General features: G+C 37.7%; 1 protein-coding gene across 5 annotated transcripts in view; it reads right to left on the reverse strand.

Annotated features, from left to right (window-relative positions):
* Positions 1–18,691, reverse strand: part of PEX5L (peroxisomal biogenesis factor 5 like) — a 152,932-nt gene that overhangs the window by 52,918 nt on the left and 81,323 nt on the right. For 3 of the 5 annotated variants that reach the window (XM_054580929.1, XM_054580918.1, XM_054580927.1), the window contains 4 exons: positions 18,198–18,309; positions 10,223–10,417; positions 6,435–6,552; positions 5,387–5,483 (listed from right to left, as the gene is read on the reverse strand). In XM_054580929.1, the coding sequence (XP_054436904.1) occupies positions 5,387–5,483; positions 6,435–6,552; positions 10,223–10,417; positions 18,198–18,309 (522 nt within the window). The remainder of the gene's footprint in view (positions 1–5,386; positions 5,484–6,434; positions 6,553–10,222; positions 10,418–18,197; positions 18,310–18,691) is intronic. The other 2 variants (XM_054580932.1, XM_054580936.1) reach the window with 1 other exon arrangement.

The raw sequence follows: 18,691 nt of genomic DNA on the forward strand, positions 1-18,691 counted from the left end.
TTCTTCAGCTGTTGATTGTTCCGAATTATAAACACTCGCTGAAGGGAAAGAAGAGAGAAACTAACTCTTTAAAAAGAATACTATGTTTTATTTTCCTTATTCAAAATTATGCTTTTGATCAGAAGTATGATTTGAAAATGACCTTATTTGTGACTGTGGTTGTCCTAGCATAGCTTTATTGGCTAATCTCAATGCCAGTCATTTATAGCTTCTCATACATTGCCTTTATGTTACTGCCAAAGATTTCCCACCAAAACGTGTTTTTGAAAAGCTCAGCATCTTTTCAAAAACAATGGAAAGGGGAAAGGGATCTGCATAACTGTAGAAGAGAAAAATGTAACAGTTAGCAGACCAGAAGTGACAATATAACAAAGTCATGAAAAACTGTAACCTCTGGAGTCAGAATGCCTGGGGCCAAATCCATTTACTACCAACTGGTGACCTTGGACAAATTACTTAAACTCTATAATCCTCAGTCGGCAATGCATGTATTCATTTATAGAATCAATACAAGAGTCGAAAACCATAATTCATGTAAATACACACACAAAATGCTCAGTACATAGAAGTGCTCAATGAAACTTGGCTTTTCTAATCATCTTTCTGATTAGTACTTATCAGGTGTGACTTTAGAAATATATTTAAAAAATCTGTGCTTAGAACACTTTTGTTCAGTGGTTAATGAAGATTAGTTGGATTCTTACACTACTAGAGATAATTTAAATACTCGCTTCATTGAGATTCTCAGATTTTTTTTCTTCATCAGTCAGTATACATTTATCATTGATGGTGCACAATAAGCTCTACCTTAAGTGTAAAGGGCAAATTCTCAGAGTTTTGTGCTAGGAGAGAGCATATGGTTCCCAACTCCATCCAACTATGAAATTCTATGTTGTATTAAGGCAAGCCATTGCTGATTTCGAAAAGAGATGGAGAGTCTATTGTGATGAATAACTAAAAGTATTTTTAAAACTAGCTTCAAAATGACGAAGAATTAAATTTTTCTTTTTATTTTTTTCTACCTTTAACCATTAGCCACTACTTATACATTATTAAATTTGACAAGTGTGTATTGTTTCTTCTTTCTGTTAGCATCTTCTAATTTTTCACTTCAACAAGTGTTTGTTGAATACCTTCCATGTGCAGATTTCCTTCTAGCCTCAAAATGATCTTTCAGCTTTCTTTCTTTCCTTGTTGCCTTCCCGCACATCCTTGCCTTTCTTTCCTTATTTCCTTCCTTCTACATTTGCTTGCTTCCTTCCTCATTGGTATCTCACTGTGTATATCCAGTCGGGGAAAGGGAATGCGCATGTGGCTCCTGTACCATCTTCCAACAAACAAAACTATATTTATAGTGTAATATCTGTTTCTATTAGACAGAAAGATCTTGGTACTTTCTATATTCACACTTCTCTTTCTAACTTTCTCACTACCTCATTATGGCTTTTTGAAGAGTAGACGTCCAATCACATTTGTTGAATTAAGATGGAATAGAATGGAAGCCATCAACATTTCTAAGAGTAAGAGTTTGAAAATGAATTTGGCAGGGGGAGGCACAAAACTGTGCTTAGCTTCAGATCAGATGACAGTCCTAATTTATCTTAAAAAGTTTCTGGAAGAAAGTGATAACTATCCTTTAAAATCACTTAACTCATATTAACCCTATAAACATAACAATCAAGCTTGCAATAGGAATGGAAACAGATGGTCTGGGAATTCTCTCAGGTGGGTAAGCTCGATGTGGCTGATTCAAAGTGGTATGTGGTTCAGAACAAGGGCTTTCGAAGCTGATGGGTGTGAACTGAACACTGGCTCCTCTCCTTGGCTGGGTCACCTTGGGAAAATCACTCTGTTTTCTAAGATGAGTCATCTGAGAAATGGGGATATTAATCTCCAAGATTATTGTAAGCATTTCAAAGAATATATTAGAAATATTTCACATTATACACATGAAGTGTGTAACATGACAGCTATCAAATTTATTTCCTTTGCATCATTCCTTTAAAAAGTTAGACAATATATGTGCACTTACATCTTAAAGTTTCTATTGTTCTGTTTTGGGACACTGCCAACTTGGTGGAATTATAACCACGTGGAAGGAATCACGTGCAGTGCCACGTCAGCAAAATCAGAGCGTTGCAAGACTGTGACTAAGAATCAGAGAGCCCGGCTGCTGCACATTGCCCGTGCTCGTCAAGTCCAACTAGATGGGCGAAGGGCCTGTCTTGGAGCTCCCCTTCCGGTGCCCAGGCTTGAAAAGAGATGCTTGAGCCATCAGTCCCCGGCAGAAGTTAGAAATTTTTCCTTTGCTTCATCACTCTCTCGACCCATGTATGGCAAAAGCTAATTTTACATCATTAGTTTCTGTGTTTTTCTTCAATTTTTCAAATGTTTTCTAATTTTTCAGATTGCATAATTTCTTTAATCATTTAACTCCAGGGAATACATAGTTTGATTGTGTCAAAAATTTTATTCTTAAATATATAGATATTATGGAATTTATTATAATCTCTTGCCACTCTGATTAGTGTATTCAAAACACTATGTGGAAGAGACTAGACTATGTCTTTCCTTTTCTCCGTCTTAATAAGAAATGAGCTAACATAAGAATTCTTCTCATTGTGAACTTCCATTTTCTTTGATCCTGAAATACGCTTTTTAAAAAAGGCTTGCAAACAGCTCCTCACCTGTTGAGCCTAGGATAATTTATGTTGGCCTGAAAGAGAAGAAAACATTTCTTTGATTTTCCTGTGAACTATCTGAGTGATGGTGGAGCAGTGACAAGCTTTGGTGAGCTGAAGCTGCTGACTGAAGAGTTTGCAAGTCAGTTTTGAGTGTTTATACTACCGTCATCATTTTATCTATGTAAAGAGATCATATATTTAAGAACAATATGCTTCTAATAGTAAAAACATTTTTTTATTAAATGTAGATTAATCAGTCTACCCTTTGCCATTTGAATGAAAGCATTTCAGATTATTAAATCACAAGTTCATGAAATTTTCCTAATTTAATTATAGGCTGGAATTAAAACTAAAAGATTATCAATTTCCTTAGTTAAGGGAAATTTTGATAAGTAAGCATGCAGTGTTTTTAAAAAATGAAGGGTTACAGTCTTTACAAATAATTGGTAACCCTCTAGAAGGACTCATTATGGTTCATCTAGATAGAGAACTGCCACAGTGCATTTTGCTTTATTTTATTGTCTAAAAAAGATTTTATTAATTTAATTTTAAAGAGAAGGGAAGGAGGGAAGAAAGAGAGGGAGAGAAATGTCAATGTTTGAGAGAAATATCGTTTGGTTGCTTCTTGTACACACCTGCAACCCAGGCATGTGCCCTGACCAGGAATCGAACTGGGTGACCTTTCTCTTTGTGGGACGATGCCCAACCCACTGAACTACAAGGGTCAGGGCACAGTGCATTTTAAATTGTTTCGGAGGACCATATTGGGAATCTCATACAAGTTTTCCAAAGCACATTGTTTTTGTTTGAAGGCACACCGCTGGGTCATCGGTGGGATGAAATCAGACAACCAGCAGGGGAGTAGCAGTCATTGGACTAATAAGATACTGCATCATGGGTCTCGATGGCAACCAAGACCCTGGCTGATCTTTCCCCCCTCCAGTTCCATGCCGAGCCGTCTCACCCTGCTTGTGAAACAAACATCCTAGTTCTACCTTAAATCGTCCCAAGGATTCCAGTTCACAAAACACTACCAATTACTTTAGTCAAGTCTAAATTTCTAATGCTTTTATTAAGAAAGGTTTCTCTAATCAATGTTATCATTTTGCTTTAAAAAAAGGACACATTTAGAATGAACACAGGGGAAGAAAATACATTTCATGCTACATTTGCAGTTCATTAAACTTCCCAGGGTTATTTGTTCTGGATGTTAGTTGAGTTGTCCAGCAGAGTTGTGGGGCAGTAATGTCCACCCTTTCTTGCAGAGGGTGAGGTGCATGGGGGAGGTGCTATTAGTGTCTGACAGCTAGTCTCTGCCACTTACTAGTTGTGGATGCATAGGCGATTTTCTTAATCTCACTGTGCCTTTGTTTCCCCATCTATAAAGTGAGGGTAATAAATTAACTCATAGAGCCATTTGTCAGGATCAGTGAGCTAATATATATTAGAAGGCCTTATCATAGCATTTAATAATACTTGCTATTATCATAATCATCCCTTTACTTCACCTCAGATAATATATTTCTCTTCTTTGTTTCAATGCCCCATCCAATAAGCTCAAGAGAATTTTTTTGGCTTACTTCATTCCACCATTTACTTTCAACTAAATTGTAGAGTGCATGAATGTAGACACATTTCTTCAGAGATCTTTGTGATTTTAGATTCCAGATGTACCCTTGCAAAGTGTTTGAGTGAATGTAAGGACTGAGACTGACTTTGGCCTTCTTGGCTGTCTTAACCATAGGCGATAGATAACTATTTATAGCGATAGATAACTATTTATAGCCAAGTCGGTTACACTGTAGTTGAGAATCAAGTCGTGGACAGACAGGTCTGATGCCTACCCTGCTTCCACTAGGAATTAGTTGGGTTGCCCAGGAAAAGGAATTTTACTTCACTGAGACCCTTTAAAGGACCTTTAAAGTGAGGCTAGTAATAATCCTCAGGATTATTTCAGTATTAGACATAACATTTGTAAAGCGCATAGTAAAGTCCCAAACACTCAGTGGGCACACTCACAAACAGTAGCTCTTAATATCACCATTACTGTTAATACTATAATTATTTATTCCTTCTTTGAAATTTATTTTAACATGACAGTCAGGAGTCTGATGCGTAATAAGCACTCTGTTCCACAGGGCATAGATGTAAATGAACACTCAAGATGTAATTTCCTCTTCTTTGTTTCTGCTACATCAATAGTGCTAATAATGGAGTAGCACAGATTTTGTATTGCAAAATAATGAAACGGTAAATGCTGGAAAAGGAAAAAGTGCTGAGTACACATGATTTAATTAACACATTTTGCAGTTTAAGCATTGATACGGATACTGAGTAAGAAAATACATGTAATACAAAATATAGAAAACAGCCCTGGTTGATGTGGTTCAGTGGATTGAGTGCCGCCCTGGGAATCAAAGGGTCGCTGGTTAGATTCCCAGTCACCGCACGTGTGGGGGTTGTGGGCCAGGTCCCCACTGGAGAGTGTGCAAGAGGCAACCACACATTGATGTTTCTCTCCCGCTCTTTCTCCCTCCCTTTCCCTCTCTAAAGATAAATAAATAAAATCTTAAAAAAAACCTATAAAAATACTTTAAAAATATAGAATACAGTCTTAGAACTCTGTGAAAATTTAAATAAAATATTTAAGATAAAAACCATCTATTAGAAAAGACGGGCTCATTGAAGAATTGATGTGTTACCTGTGTGGGAGGCACTAATTCCAACTCGGCGGCCGACTCAGAGTTCAGCGCACTTTTCCCGCCGCTCAGCTCCGGCTGAGACCTGTGCTCTGAGGACCTGCAAGGGATCAATGAAGGCGGCTAACGAACACTGAGAAGCAGATTTAGCTAGAAACCCAGCTGAGGAACCGAGGTAACTTGGATCATTGACAGCCAAGGTAACAAAGCTCTCACCAGAATTTTGATGAAAAAGATAACTTTTGTATGTTTTGATTATAATGACCATCTTTGGAATTTAAGTGGTCTTGGTGTGCTAGCTGTTATTACCTCTGATTTGGAATTCAGTCCAATTATGTGCAAAAAGTAAATGAATGCAATACCATTTCTGTAACAGAAAAGTTCTGCTTTATTAAAAAGATTATCTTGAAGGGAGGAGAGATTCTCACAAAGTCCCTCAGGTGTGATTTAATCTCGATATAGAACATAAAATGTCATAATGAGTGCAGATGTGTGAGGGGCAATAGAAGACTAAAACATGCTGTCCTTTAGGAAGCTTAAAAAATATGGTAAAATTTAGGAAGCCAATTTTTCTCATGGCCTCCATGGATCACAAATAGTACATAAATAAGTAGTACATAAATAAATTTTTAATCCATGGCTTCCATGGATCATAAATAGTATATTATTTGACAGAGATGATTAAGAAAGTCAGAAAAAGTTACCTGTGTAACCAGAAACATTTACTATAACTATCATTCATGTCATATACTGAATACACACATATGCAAACACATGTATGTACCTATTTTGACCAGCTCAATCACACATTCATAAAATTATCAACAAATATTGAATATTGAATTATGAATCTCTATTGGCTGATTTTTTAGACAATTTAGATGAAATAACTTAGTTTTAGAAGCCATGATAATTAACATTGATACATAAGGGGTTATACATAGCGCCAAGTACTTGGATTGATTTAACACATTGGCTATTCCAGCACATGAGAGGACAAACCCATATAATTGACACATAAATGGTTCTATTCTGATTTAAAATATCTTACCACAACAGTTCTTTTGATCCAGTTCTAGATGAGCATGATTTTCTCTCTGCCATTGGATGACTCTTATGATCTCCATGAAACTTGACATCATCCCATTTTTCCAGTTGTGTCTGAATGTCTAGTAAGGAGACAGGAAGGGGTCAAGGGAGAGAGGGAGAATATGAGGACCAGAGAGATGGAGAGAGATTAAGACTGAGAAGTGTTACACAAGTGAACTTGACTCAACTGATGTTTTAAAACAAGGCCATTTTTTAAGGTCACATGAAAATTAAAACATGTGCAGCTAAATAAAAATGAAACCTACTAAAGAAATTAGATTGCTTTTGCAGTTAAGCAATCACATTGTTTTACTTGAATTTACCTCAAGAGCTATGTGCATTCTGAATTCTGTGCAGGAGTCCCTGGAATCTCACGGGAATGAGCATAGGGAGTTCTATCTCCTACGACGGGGGTTGTGAGGCACTTCTGGCATGTTTCTAGAAAGAAATTCTGTTTAAAGAGCCTCCTGGTTAAAGGAGGTGAGAATAAGCTGGAACACCTTTCACAGCTTTTGTACAGCCTGGTTAATTTCTTGCCAAAGGAGGGAAGTAATAAGGGGGATGGAGAGAAGGAGGTGATGGAGAAAGCCAAGAGAGCGCCAGAACCATATTCTCCTGTGGCTTCATTCTTACAGATAAAGGGTCTGGATGGATCCTCTCTCATTAACAAGTGTGTGACTATAAATAAGCCACTTAAACAATCTTGGAGTCCATTATTTTCCTTTATGAAAAGATAGGTTTATAGTCAGTATCCTCCAAAGTTCTTTAAACTAAATATTTTTTAAAACTTATGTAAACATTTTCTCAAAAGCAGAAAACTTAAGTTCCTTTACATGTATAGTGTGTTATAGTGTAATGTGTTTAATAATGTATTTTTATACAAATGTATAAATTTCACTTATTCATTTGTATAATTGAATAAACCTTGAACACATTGATGGTGAGGAAGTATTGGAGATAGTTAGAAAGTTTTCCTCCAAAGAGACAGGCCTCAAAGAGGGGTAGGGCAGGAGAGAAGGGATCCTTGTATGCAAATGGTTTGAAATATGTGTTGGTTCTCCTCCCTTTCTCTGTGACCTGTCCTTGGGTGATGTCACCTACATCCATAAATGTGATATCTATCTATAGGCTTCAGACATTCGCATCTCCGTTTCCTGCTCAGCTCTCTCCCCTGAGTTCTAGATGTATACATTTAAAAGTCTATTGGACATTTCCACAGAGAAGTCCCACAGTTTCCTCAAATAAAAATTAGGTTTATAGTTGTGAGTTTGCAAAACATGGAGTTTATTCTTCTTATTTATTAATTATTTTATTATTTTCCATAATAACAACTGTGAACTTACTTTTGCCCCACCCTGTACAACAGGTTCAAAACTGAACCCCATAGGTCCCACCTTGCCTTTCTCCTTCCCTCCTTCCCCTCTTGTATCCTCATCACATAGTTTGGCACATTCTATGTGTCTTCCTTGCTGGCAAACACACGTTTTCTCAGTTCACGTACCTGTATTAATTTTTTCTACATTTGTCTTCCTCTAACTATCCCCTCTGCCACTACCTTAGATGTCTATATTGGTCTTTCTAATCCCACTCCTTTCTATTATCATCCACCAGATACAAGTTTTTTAAGGTAGAAATCCGCTGATGTCACTCTCATGTGGAAAACCCATCAATCTGCCCATTCGATCCAAGAACTCCCATTATCTTGACCCCAAGAGATTCTCAGACTTACTTCTCATTACTTGAACACTATTACCATATTTGTATTTGGTTGAAAAGATATATATTTTTTTGTGTTTGTCTATTTGTGTGTGAATCTTCTTCTCTTCTGCATCAAGAAGATGCATTGTTCCTTCTTCCCCACCTCTCTCTGGTCCATATTTTTCATCTGGAAATTTCCCACTCATCCCTCAAGACACTGCTCATGTAGTACTTCCTATAAGACACCTTCTACAATCCTCTGGCTGGGTCAGGGGCTCTATGAAGGTGGTCTTGCAGGAGGCAAGCTAGTTTTCCCTTTATGGCAACATATAGAGTCGTCCTCCCTTATGTGCAAGGGATACTTTCCAACACCCTCAGTGGATGCCTGAAATTGTGGGTGGTACTGAACCCTATATATATCATGTTTTTTCTTATACATCACACCTAAGATAAAGTTTAATTTAAGAATTAGGCAATTTTACTGATAGAAGATTCATTCTTACCAGAGGACTTGGCAACCTCAGCATATGATTTTTTTCTTTCCTTATTAAATTGAAACTTTCACCTTTTCACGTAAAGGAAAGCCTTAAGAAATTCTCTTTGGCATATCCAAATTGCCAGCATCACTCTCTTGCACTCTGGGGCCATTACTGAGTAAGCACTGCAATACCACAGCAGTTAATCTGATAACTGAGACAGCTACTAAGTGACTAGTGGGCAAGTAGCATATACAGTGTTAAGATGCTGGACAAAGGAATGATTCACATCGCAGGTGGGATGGATCCAGGCAGCTTGAGACTTCATCATACTCCTCAGACTGGCACACCATTTAAAGCTTATAAATTGTTTATTTCTGAAGTTTTCCATTTGACATTTTTGGACCATGGGAAACGGAAACTTCAGAAAGTGAAACTGCAAATATGGGTGACCACTGTAGTGCATATTTCATTATAATCATTTAATCATTTTTCTATCTCCCAACTAGATTGTAAGTTTACTAAAAGAGAATATAAACTTAACTAAGGTGGAAGATTATTTATCTTTGTATTTCTAGCACATAGTATGGAACACAGTAGGTATTCAGAGAAATGTTTACGGAACAAATGAATAAATTAATTCATGACAACCTAACATGTACACATCACAGTGAGAAGCGTTTTCACATATATATCCCCTTTAATATTCACCACCTTTGGATAAGTTACTAATACGCTAATTTTATGAGTATTTACCTGCACACATGTGTATGCACATACACACCAGTCAGTCACAGCCTGGAGAAAAACGTGTTCCCCTCAACTTTCTAAAATACCCACCACCTTTATTTCTCCTGAGAAAGGAGAGCTTAATTTGATTGGTTTCCTGAGCTGAGGGTAAGTCTCCTTTTTCAAGACAATGTACAGTGGATACAAGTATGGGGTTTGAAGTTACTTAGAGCTAGCCTCAAATTCCAGCTCTTCTTCATACTAACTGAGCTCTTGGGCAAGTTATTTAAATTTGAAAACCTGGTTTCTCACTTATTTCAAAGAGCTGGAATGAATCAAAAGGCTAATATATGTAAATCATGTAACACAGTCCTGGACATCATAAACCATCAATAAATGGGAGCTGGTATTGTAGCGAATGTACCTTTACACTTATAGGTTGCTGTGCTGTGTGGCTGTCCCTGGACCTTATGTTAGAGTTCTCTCTCTCTCTCTCTCTCACTCTCTCTCTCTCTCTCTCAACTGGCTCTCTCCTCCTCTAGACTGAATGCTCCTAAAGAGCAATATTCATGTCTGAGTTTTACTTGTAACTCCAGGGACTAGTATGGTGCCTGCCACTTATCAAGAACACAACACAATAAATAAATGAATGAATCCCCATCAGTTATACAAAGTGGAGCTCCCAACTGTCATTTAATCCAAGCGCAAAAGAAGCGTATCCTGCCCAGTTTTCTACATGGAATTAACCTTTTCCACTCCTCTGCCCATGGTGTCAATGCCACTTGGGGGAATTCCTTGTTGTTCTCAAGGCAGGGCAAGCAACAACGGACACCAGCTATTGCCTCACCCAAGTCTAAGGATGATGTCTCCGGGCCTCGCAGGGGCTGGCCTCTCTGCTCAGCATCCGCACCGATGAGATCAGATCCGTCAGCCTTCTTCTTGAGGGATGAGGTTTTCGATGAGGCCTCCAACCTCTTGACTTTGGTTTGGGTTTGCGAGACCGGCTCACTGAGGTCCAGAAGATCTAAGCCTGCGGTCAAGACTATCAGAGACCCAAGAGGTTAAGATAAGCTCACACAGAGCTCTGAAGTTATTTTTTAAAACTAGGTTTCAGTTGGGTGCAGAAGGAATTCGTGTTTGTAGTGTAGGCTGGATGCACCACATTAAGTTAGCTCATCATTGATTTGTCAGGACAGTTTGTATTCACACGGGGAAGCTTGCTGCCTGTTCTTTTTTTTTCATGGTACAAATCTCCAAGCAGGACTTAGATCGGCCTCACCAGTGATGAAGGTGTGAGTGAAATTAAAGTGATAAAATTGAATCTGAGTTCAGGTAATATTCACTTTACTGTTTTGCTTTATTTATAAAGAGGTTTATTTTAGAATGCAGTTTTTCCTGAGAAGGGTCCATCTATCATTTTCAGGGTTATGTTTGGGAAAGTTATGAGGATAATTCGGCAAAGTTTCTGAATGTCTTTGTGTTTTAATTTTGAACCACTGAAGTAAACATCGTATAATGGAATGCTGTTAATTATCTTTTATCTAATTAAGCGGCTTAATCAGAAAATGGCTTGCTGTTTGGGCTGAACTAGAAAGGTGTTTTATAATCCATAGCTGATGAATGGGTACACATGTTAATGCCTTTGCTGCTTAATATGCAAATTTAAATTTCAATGTAACAAATCAAAAAACCATTAGACTTTTACTTCCTAGCAGGTTGATTACATTGTATTAAATACTGTAATGTAGGCAGAAATAATAATTTGTTCAAATGCAAACCAGGCAAATGGGAATTAAAAGGGCAGGCTTTGAAACTCTTCATTCTTCTTGCTCTTATAGTGCAAGTAACCAGTGTTTGGTTAGCTCACTGCAGGAGGCTGGCTTCTGAACTGGCCTGGTGCTTTCTGGCCAGGGCCTCTTCACCCAGCTACCTTAGAAAAGCCATCAAAGTGGCAGCAAAACTCCTTGCGTTAACCCTCCCTGGCACCACCTACAACGGCTATACCACTCCTTCTCTTTGATCTCCCACCTTTTCCTTTTAGTAAGGAATAGATTTTTTGATGTCTCAACTCTCTTCCACCTGATTCCCACTTGCCCTGAAGGCAGACTCAGGGTTCAGCTGAGCTCCCAACCAGAATTTCTTTAGTACAGCGCTGTCCTTGTGAGCTAAGCATCCCTATGGGATTCTTAAGATAGTGTGTCAAGCTTTACTCTCCATGATCTTGTCTTCTGATTTCAATTACAAATCACAGTGGTTGCATGTTGATGGTGAAGTGGAAAGATCTACCTATACCAATATTTAGCTGTGTGACTCGGAGTAAGTTTCTTGACCTCTCTGAGTTTTAATTTCCTCCTCTGAAAAATGTGGAATTAATAGGTTATCTTCTAGGTATGATACAGAGATTAAATATTCTGATTTGTAAATCAAAGTGGAAAATGCCAAGCATACAATAGGTGCTCGATAAATGTTATTTTCATTTCTTTGGTGGCCAATTCATGATGCTTTTCTTTCCTTTTCCTTTTGGTTGACCTCCTCCTATTATCTTTGGTTCTTTCTATTTCAGGCAAGAATCAGCACCACACACTCACAGAAAAAGGAAACACCACTGGGAATAAAACGGAGGATGAGACAAAGATATTGGTTCTACAGAAGATGCTATAAAGTAAATTTATCATAAGATGGCCTGAAAGTGCCAGCTTATCTCACCTGAGTCTTCCTGAGGAGATGGGAGCCACTTTCCAATGCTGAGATGCTCTGAGATGCTTTGAGATCTGAGGACTTTTGTGGCTAACAAGTACTTGAATGTGGGGGGAAGGAAGTGGCTTTCAGAGCTAAGCCGCCTGGCTTGATGTCTACAATTTAAACATGGCACTCAGCCAAGATAGGCTAGGACACCACACATTTCCTATCCTTTGAATGTTTCAACAAAAATTTCCCAGCCACTGCTATACCAGCAGTGATTCTAGGCCCACTGTGATTAGGAATTAGTCACTTGCTCCCATACTTCTTTTAGAAGCAAGTTATATAGAACTTGTCTATTTGTATATAGGAAGTATGTGTGTTACAAATAATAACAGGTGAGTATTAATTTAATTCTATATCTGCTTCTCACCATTCAGAATAAATGAATTACTAAAAGAGTGAATTGTGGATTCAAACTTGGCTCCGTAACATTCTTTTCCCCTCCACACTGCCCTCAGTACTTCCTGTGTTTGTTCTGAGCTCTCGTTCCTTTGTTCTTTTCCCAGCAAATGTGAAACACATGCTTGGCACACACAAAAGGCCTTATTTGTTACCCAGGTGATGAAGCGGGGTGGCTTGAAGGTTGTATAGACAGATCTGAAGTTGGAGAATCCCCAGGGAACACAATTTCAAAAACATAGAAGGATGGGTGTAGCCTTTTCCTTTTTGGAGGAAGACAAATCACATTTTAGTGCATGCGTGTGCGTGTACTTGAGACTTAAAAATAAGGGGTCTCCCTGTTCCATGTGGGCTTCGAAGATAACATCCCTTGGCACAGACAAGGGTGTCTGCTCTGCTGATGTTCTTAACCCAATTTAAAAGATTCTCTTAGGCATAGGAAGGTTTGGGTTCCAGAATCTGTGTGTTTTCATTAAGATAACCACTTCTTCCAGTGGAGTGTGAAAACCTATGTGTGCAAGTGGTGTGTGTGTATGTGTGTATGTGTGTATGAGAAGGGGTGGGAGAGAGAGAGAGAAAGGGAGAGAGAGGTTATGCTATTGGCTTCTTTGGAGATGGAGGAAGGGACACAAGCAAAGGAATTCTAGATACCCTACAGAAGCCTGGAAAAGGCAAGGAAATGAATTTTCCTTTAGAGTTTCCAGGAGGAATGCAGCTCTGTCAACACCTTGGTTTTAGGCTTGCTGGCTTCCAGGATCGTAGGATAATAAATTTGTGTTGTCTCAAGCAACTAAACTTGTGGTAATTTGTTACAGCAGCAACAAGAAACTAACACACCTGGTAGGACATTGCGCATGAGGATTCAACCGGAGGTCCCGTCCCTCCCAAGTGTGTGTTCTTCTCCACTCCCTTCTAGGCTTTATCTGAACCTGGTGGCAATGAGCTGACTCTACTGATGTGGCTTTGATTACTTTTTGTTTAGGTCCCAATTATTTGGCAGGTTGGGCCATCTGAGGCGTAACTTAAGTACCTGGAGATTTCAGAAACTTTGTTTTCAATAACCTGTTTTCATTGGGTGAAATTTCCTGAAGATAGAATACACAAGTATTTGTTTCCATCTATTTCAAGGATGCCTGATTGAGGATCACACCCTACGGAACTGCCGGGCTCCCTGCGGGCACTGAAGATGTTTATGCATTCTGGATTCCTAGGGCCCCGGGGGCGAGGCTGCTTAAAACAGAATAAAATAGCACCTATAATGAAGCCCTGATTTGATACTTTGGAGGAAAACGCAATGCTATGGACACCACCACAGTATAACGAGCCTCAGATTTTTAGCGAATTTCTCAAAAGGAATAAATCTCTGGGCAGTGGGTGAATCCTGGGACAACCCTGCCTGGCACAGTCACAGACTGTGCTGCGAGGAGCTGACAGGATCTCAGTTTCATTTTCTAAGCTACCCTGGCATTCCAGAACACATGGTATTCTTCAATGGAGTGGCTTCAAAGCCAAGTCCTTTCAGGAAGGATTTTTCCAGTGATGTGAAATAGATAAATTAGACTTAAATAATTCAACCAACTTTTGCCTTTTTATTGGAATATGTAATTAATGCTACTTCCCACATTTCTGAATTTTCACTAGACACATGCCATTTGGCTCATGGCTACTTGGGCTTCATAAATATGCATTTTGCAAATATTATACTAATTTTGCAGTTAAGATATTTAATTAGGTGGCGGTGGTGGAACTGTGAACTTTATTAAGAATATCTCTTCCCTTATATACAGGGATCTCTTATATAGGTACTGTATACTGGTCCCATATCAAGAGCCACGTAAAATGTTTAAATAGTAACTGTCCACCTACTGGCTCAGATTTATGGATACGCTTCTTTTAGATTATGTAGATTTGTAAATGCAAACCAAGAAACCTTATTTTTCTTGTGTTTTAGAAAAGAGCCTTTCCTGTACTCTGACATTTATTAGATTGTTTTTGGAGAATACAGACGACAAGTTATTGCAAGTTTTATAGTAATTATTTGTCCTATAATATAATCACTATCTTACAATATCTGTTGAGTTGTTACCTTCAAAACATTTGATATATGCATCTGTGTATAATATATATTTATTTACCTTTTTAAAATCCAGGATATTAGCAATGATATTAGCCTACCTACCACGTACAGATACAGTGTGAAAAGGTCAATGAATTAGCTATATACTAGATTACAAATGAATTGAAGATAATTTAGGCTATAGCAAAAAAAAAGAGACCAACTTGAAGTCATCATCATTGGATGACAAGAAGTTTTTTCTAGTGCAGAAAAAACAAGCAGAAAGTAAAAAAGATAATTGAAATACTGAAGAGAAAAATGATAATTTAAAATTCCTAAGAGGTGGAAGATTGATATGTTCTTTTATGCTTAGTTGAAATAAAAACTCATCATTTAGCTCATCTTTCGGAGAGATAAATATTTCCTATGTGTTAATTTATATAAAACTATATTCCTTAAACATTTAGGTAAATGTCAAGATGGTGGCAAACTGACTTTAATTTTTCACTAGAAGAAAACACCCAGTATAAATGCCTCTCATCTTAACATAAGGTTCTTCAAATTTCAGCCTGATTGACTTGGTACAAACCTGAAGCAGGATTTCTTCCATAATTTAGCCCAAGATTGTTTAACATCCATTTTAAGAATGAAGATATATGTGATGCCTGGAGCGTCATAGATAATGTTCAATGACTATTCTGACTTCTCAATGTAAATTCACACTACTCTATAATATCACAGTGTTTCATTTAAAAATTACTATTTTCATTAAAAATTTGGATAGTAAATGATCCTCTTTCCTAGGAACTTTAACTATAAAATTACTGGAACAAATTAGAATTCTTTCCAAGGTGTTTGAATGCTAAAATGCTTCCTTTTGAAAGATGTGTAATGTGAATTATGTTGCATATTGAGATATGAATTGTGGGTTTTGTAATAATTAAAAAAAAACTCTATTTCTTAGGTATTAAAGCATATGGTGTTGCCCTGGCAGGGTGGCTCAGGGGGCTGGAGTGTCCTCCCATACATCAAAAGTATGCGGGTTTGATCCCTACTTGCAGCGCATACAGAAGGCAAACAATTGATGTTTCTCTCTCTGAAAAATCAATAAACATATCTTCTGGTGAGAATTAAAAAATTATATAGTGTTTCTGCCCTAAGATATACTTTTAAGATTAAAAAACCACTATCAAACAAGTATCTTCCTTCAGGATAAAAATCTGTGTGAACCAGAGTATTGAATCTGAGGCTGAGAAAAGAAAAATACAGTCTCAAAATACCACTTTTCCTGACCCCTTACTTTGAAGGGTGTTAGGGATTGAATTATATCCTCCCTCAAAAAAACTCATCTATTGAAGTCCTAACTCCCTGTACCTCAGAATGTGACTTTGGAAACAGGGTCATTGCAGAGGTAGTTGAGATGAGTCATACTGGAGAAGGAGGCCTACCTACTGGTACCCTTACAAGAAGGGGAAATTTGGACACAGAGAGACATAAACACAGGAAGACTGTCAGGTGAAGATTGGAGTTATGCTGCCACAAGTTGAGGAACTACCAGAAACAAAGAGAGAGGACTAGAATAGATCCTTCCCAAGCACCTTCAGAGGGAGAATGGCCCTACTGACTTTGATTTTGCACTTCTAGGTTCCAGAATTGTGAGACAATAAATTTCTGTTGTTTCATCTATGTAGTTTGCAATATTTTGCCACGGCAGGCCTAGGAAATTGATACAGAGGCAATACTATAGGTTTTGGTATTACAAGAAATTACACATTCTTTTGGTATTTTTTTCCCTCCAATATTTCACATACCTCTCTTTTATATGTTAAAAAAAACAAGGTGAAAGTAGCTTTTGAGTCAAATATCATGTTGTTCTTTCTGGTGGGCTCTCCCTAAATAACTTCGCTTTAGCATCAGTTAGAACTGGAAAGTGTAGGGGTACTGGAATCAAGATCCAAGAATTCTATGCTTGACAGCTTTCTGAGAGTAGCGGGACTTCTCAGCGCACCCAATTCTCTTGGATTTTCCTGCAATTAGAAACTCAAGGCTCCTCTGTTTTCTTCTGAGGTTAGCTTTTCAGTTTCAGAGGGGAGAAATCTGGTTTCATAGATAAGGAGGATTAATCTGATCTGATAGCATGTGAATTTACTTAATTTCCTGGCTAAAATGTAACAAGCACAATTTTATTTGCTTGATTACTCAAATTGATAGCTGAGTTTAGAAAATGATTGCTTTGCTGTGATGTACAAAAAGCTAATGCATTTGAAAAGGGAAGTATACTGTTTTGAGTATACTGTTTTTAACTTTTAGCTAACAAGAATGGTAATACCTATTAGAGCTCAAATGGTGTTAAGTACTTACCTAGGTTGCTTCCTTTAATTTTCCCAAGTAACCTATTAGATCTAGATCTTACTATTACTAGATAGATTAGGAAACAGACTTACTTTAGTTAAGCAACTTGTCTAAAGACATAGCTGCTAAGTGGCAGAGCTAAGGTTTGAAATCATGAACTTTGACCTCAGAGTCTATAGACTATACTCCCACATGAAGTGCCTCTCTCTTATGTTAATTACTCTTGTAGTTATAATTTTTAGCATTTTTAAAAAATCATAATTTCCTTCACCTGTGATTTTCTTCACTTACTTATAATGAAAATACTCCAGGCAACAGCAAGCTGAGGACATGATGGGGAAATGGAATAAATTTAACGGGACAGTATGTAATTACCATATCCTTTTTCCATTAAATCTCTCCTGCAATCCAACATAACCTTTGATCTCTGATTCTGAACATCATTTTTTCATTCCTACTTGAACAACAAGCCTTTGAATACAAATGCCGACTGAATGAAATCAATGCAGAAAGGTTACCTCTGATATGGAAGGGGAAAATTAGCTTTTGAGGCAAATCTTATGTCGTTCCCTCAAGGTGGGTCCTACCTAAGTGACTTAGTTTTAGTATCTATGAGAATTAGAAAGTGCAAAGTATACTTGAGGTGTGGCTCATACCTGTGGCATCCTACATTCCTCATTGGATGAATACTTGTTAGTGCCTATTAGATGACTGTTTACTATTTGAGTGTGCTTAATTTCAAGAACAATGTTCAAATAAATTTTTGTAAGAGGGAGTGAGTGACTCATTTACATGAAGTGAAAATGAAATTTGCTCTACAGTATCCCAAGTCTCTAGGACATTTAATTGTCATTTCAATCCACTTGAAGGGGCTGCCTGAATTTTTATTTTACTTGACTTTTGTCATACAAAAAGTTTCCAGCCAGAACTTGGAAAACATTACTTTGAAATAAATGCTTTTGTTTTAAAGATTTCCTAACGTGATGCGACTTGAGATAAGATGTAAATATGAAAATATATGCATAGAAAAATGATTCATTGTTAATAGTGGCATGCTAATGTTCAGCAAATTTGGTTGCATACTCTTTATCACAGTTTTTTACAGTATACTGAAAAGTGATGTATTGGCTTAGGGTGAACAGTGTATGTTCTAAAGTTTAAGTTGGTTGCGAACATTATTCTCTGCTTAAAATGAATTATGGAAAGGAAATGTCCATTTTACTACAGTGAAAATTAACTCTACTTGAGAATCAGTTAAAAGTGAAAGAATTACCAGCTGTGTTGGACGTTACTGGCCTTGCTATTGCCTCCGATTTGGTTTCACAGAGAAAGTCATCGATGGAGGGACTCAGGAGGGGTCTGCTTTCTTGCTGTTCATTCACCAGCTGAGAACAAATGAACACAGGTGTCAAAGGGCATGTTAAACTGCAAAATCAGACAAGTTAAAATGCAGCCTTGCAACAAAATGAGAATAGCAAGCCTACCAAAAAATAAATAAACCAAGAAATAATGGGGTAGGGATGAGAAAGAAAAAAATACCAAGGGATGGGGAACGAGCCTTTTAGCGCTGTCAACATTTTGATGCAGCCAGCTTCAATTTTTAAAGCTCAAGCCTTTGTTCCTTCTCCTAGAACAGTTTTAGAATTATTATCTAATTTCAATATGAAGAAAATGATAACTGTTGCATCACTGTTCTAAGAGCCAGCCCCACTCTTGGACAATAAGCTCCTATTGAGACCTGGGAGAGTGGCTCCAGATTTTGAAGTG

This window comes from Pteronotus mesoamericanus, unplaced genomic scaffold (genome assembly GCF_021234165.1).
Source record: "Pteronotus mesoamericanus isolate MK-2021 breed Mesoamerican mustached bat unplaced genomic scaffold, CSHL_Meso_final contig_116, whole genome shotgun sequence".
In the NCBI taxonomy this organism is placed as follows: Eukaryota; Metazoa; Chordata; class Mammalia; order Chiroptera; family Mormoopidae; genus Pteronotus; species Pteronotus mesoamericanus.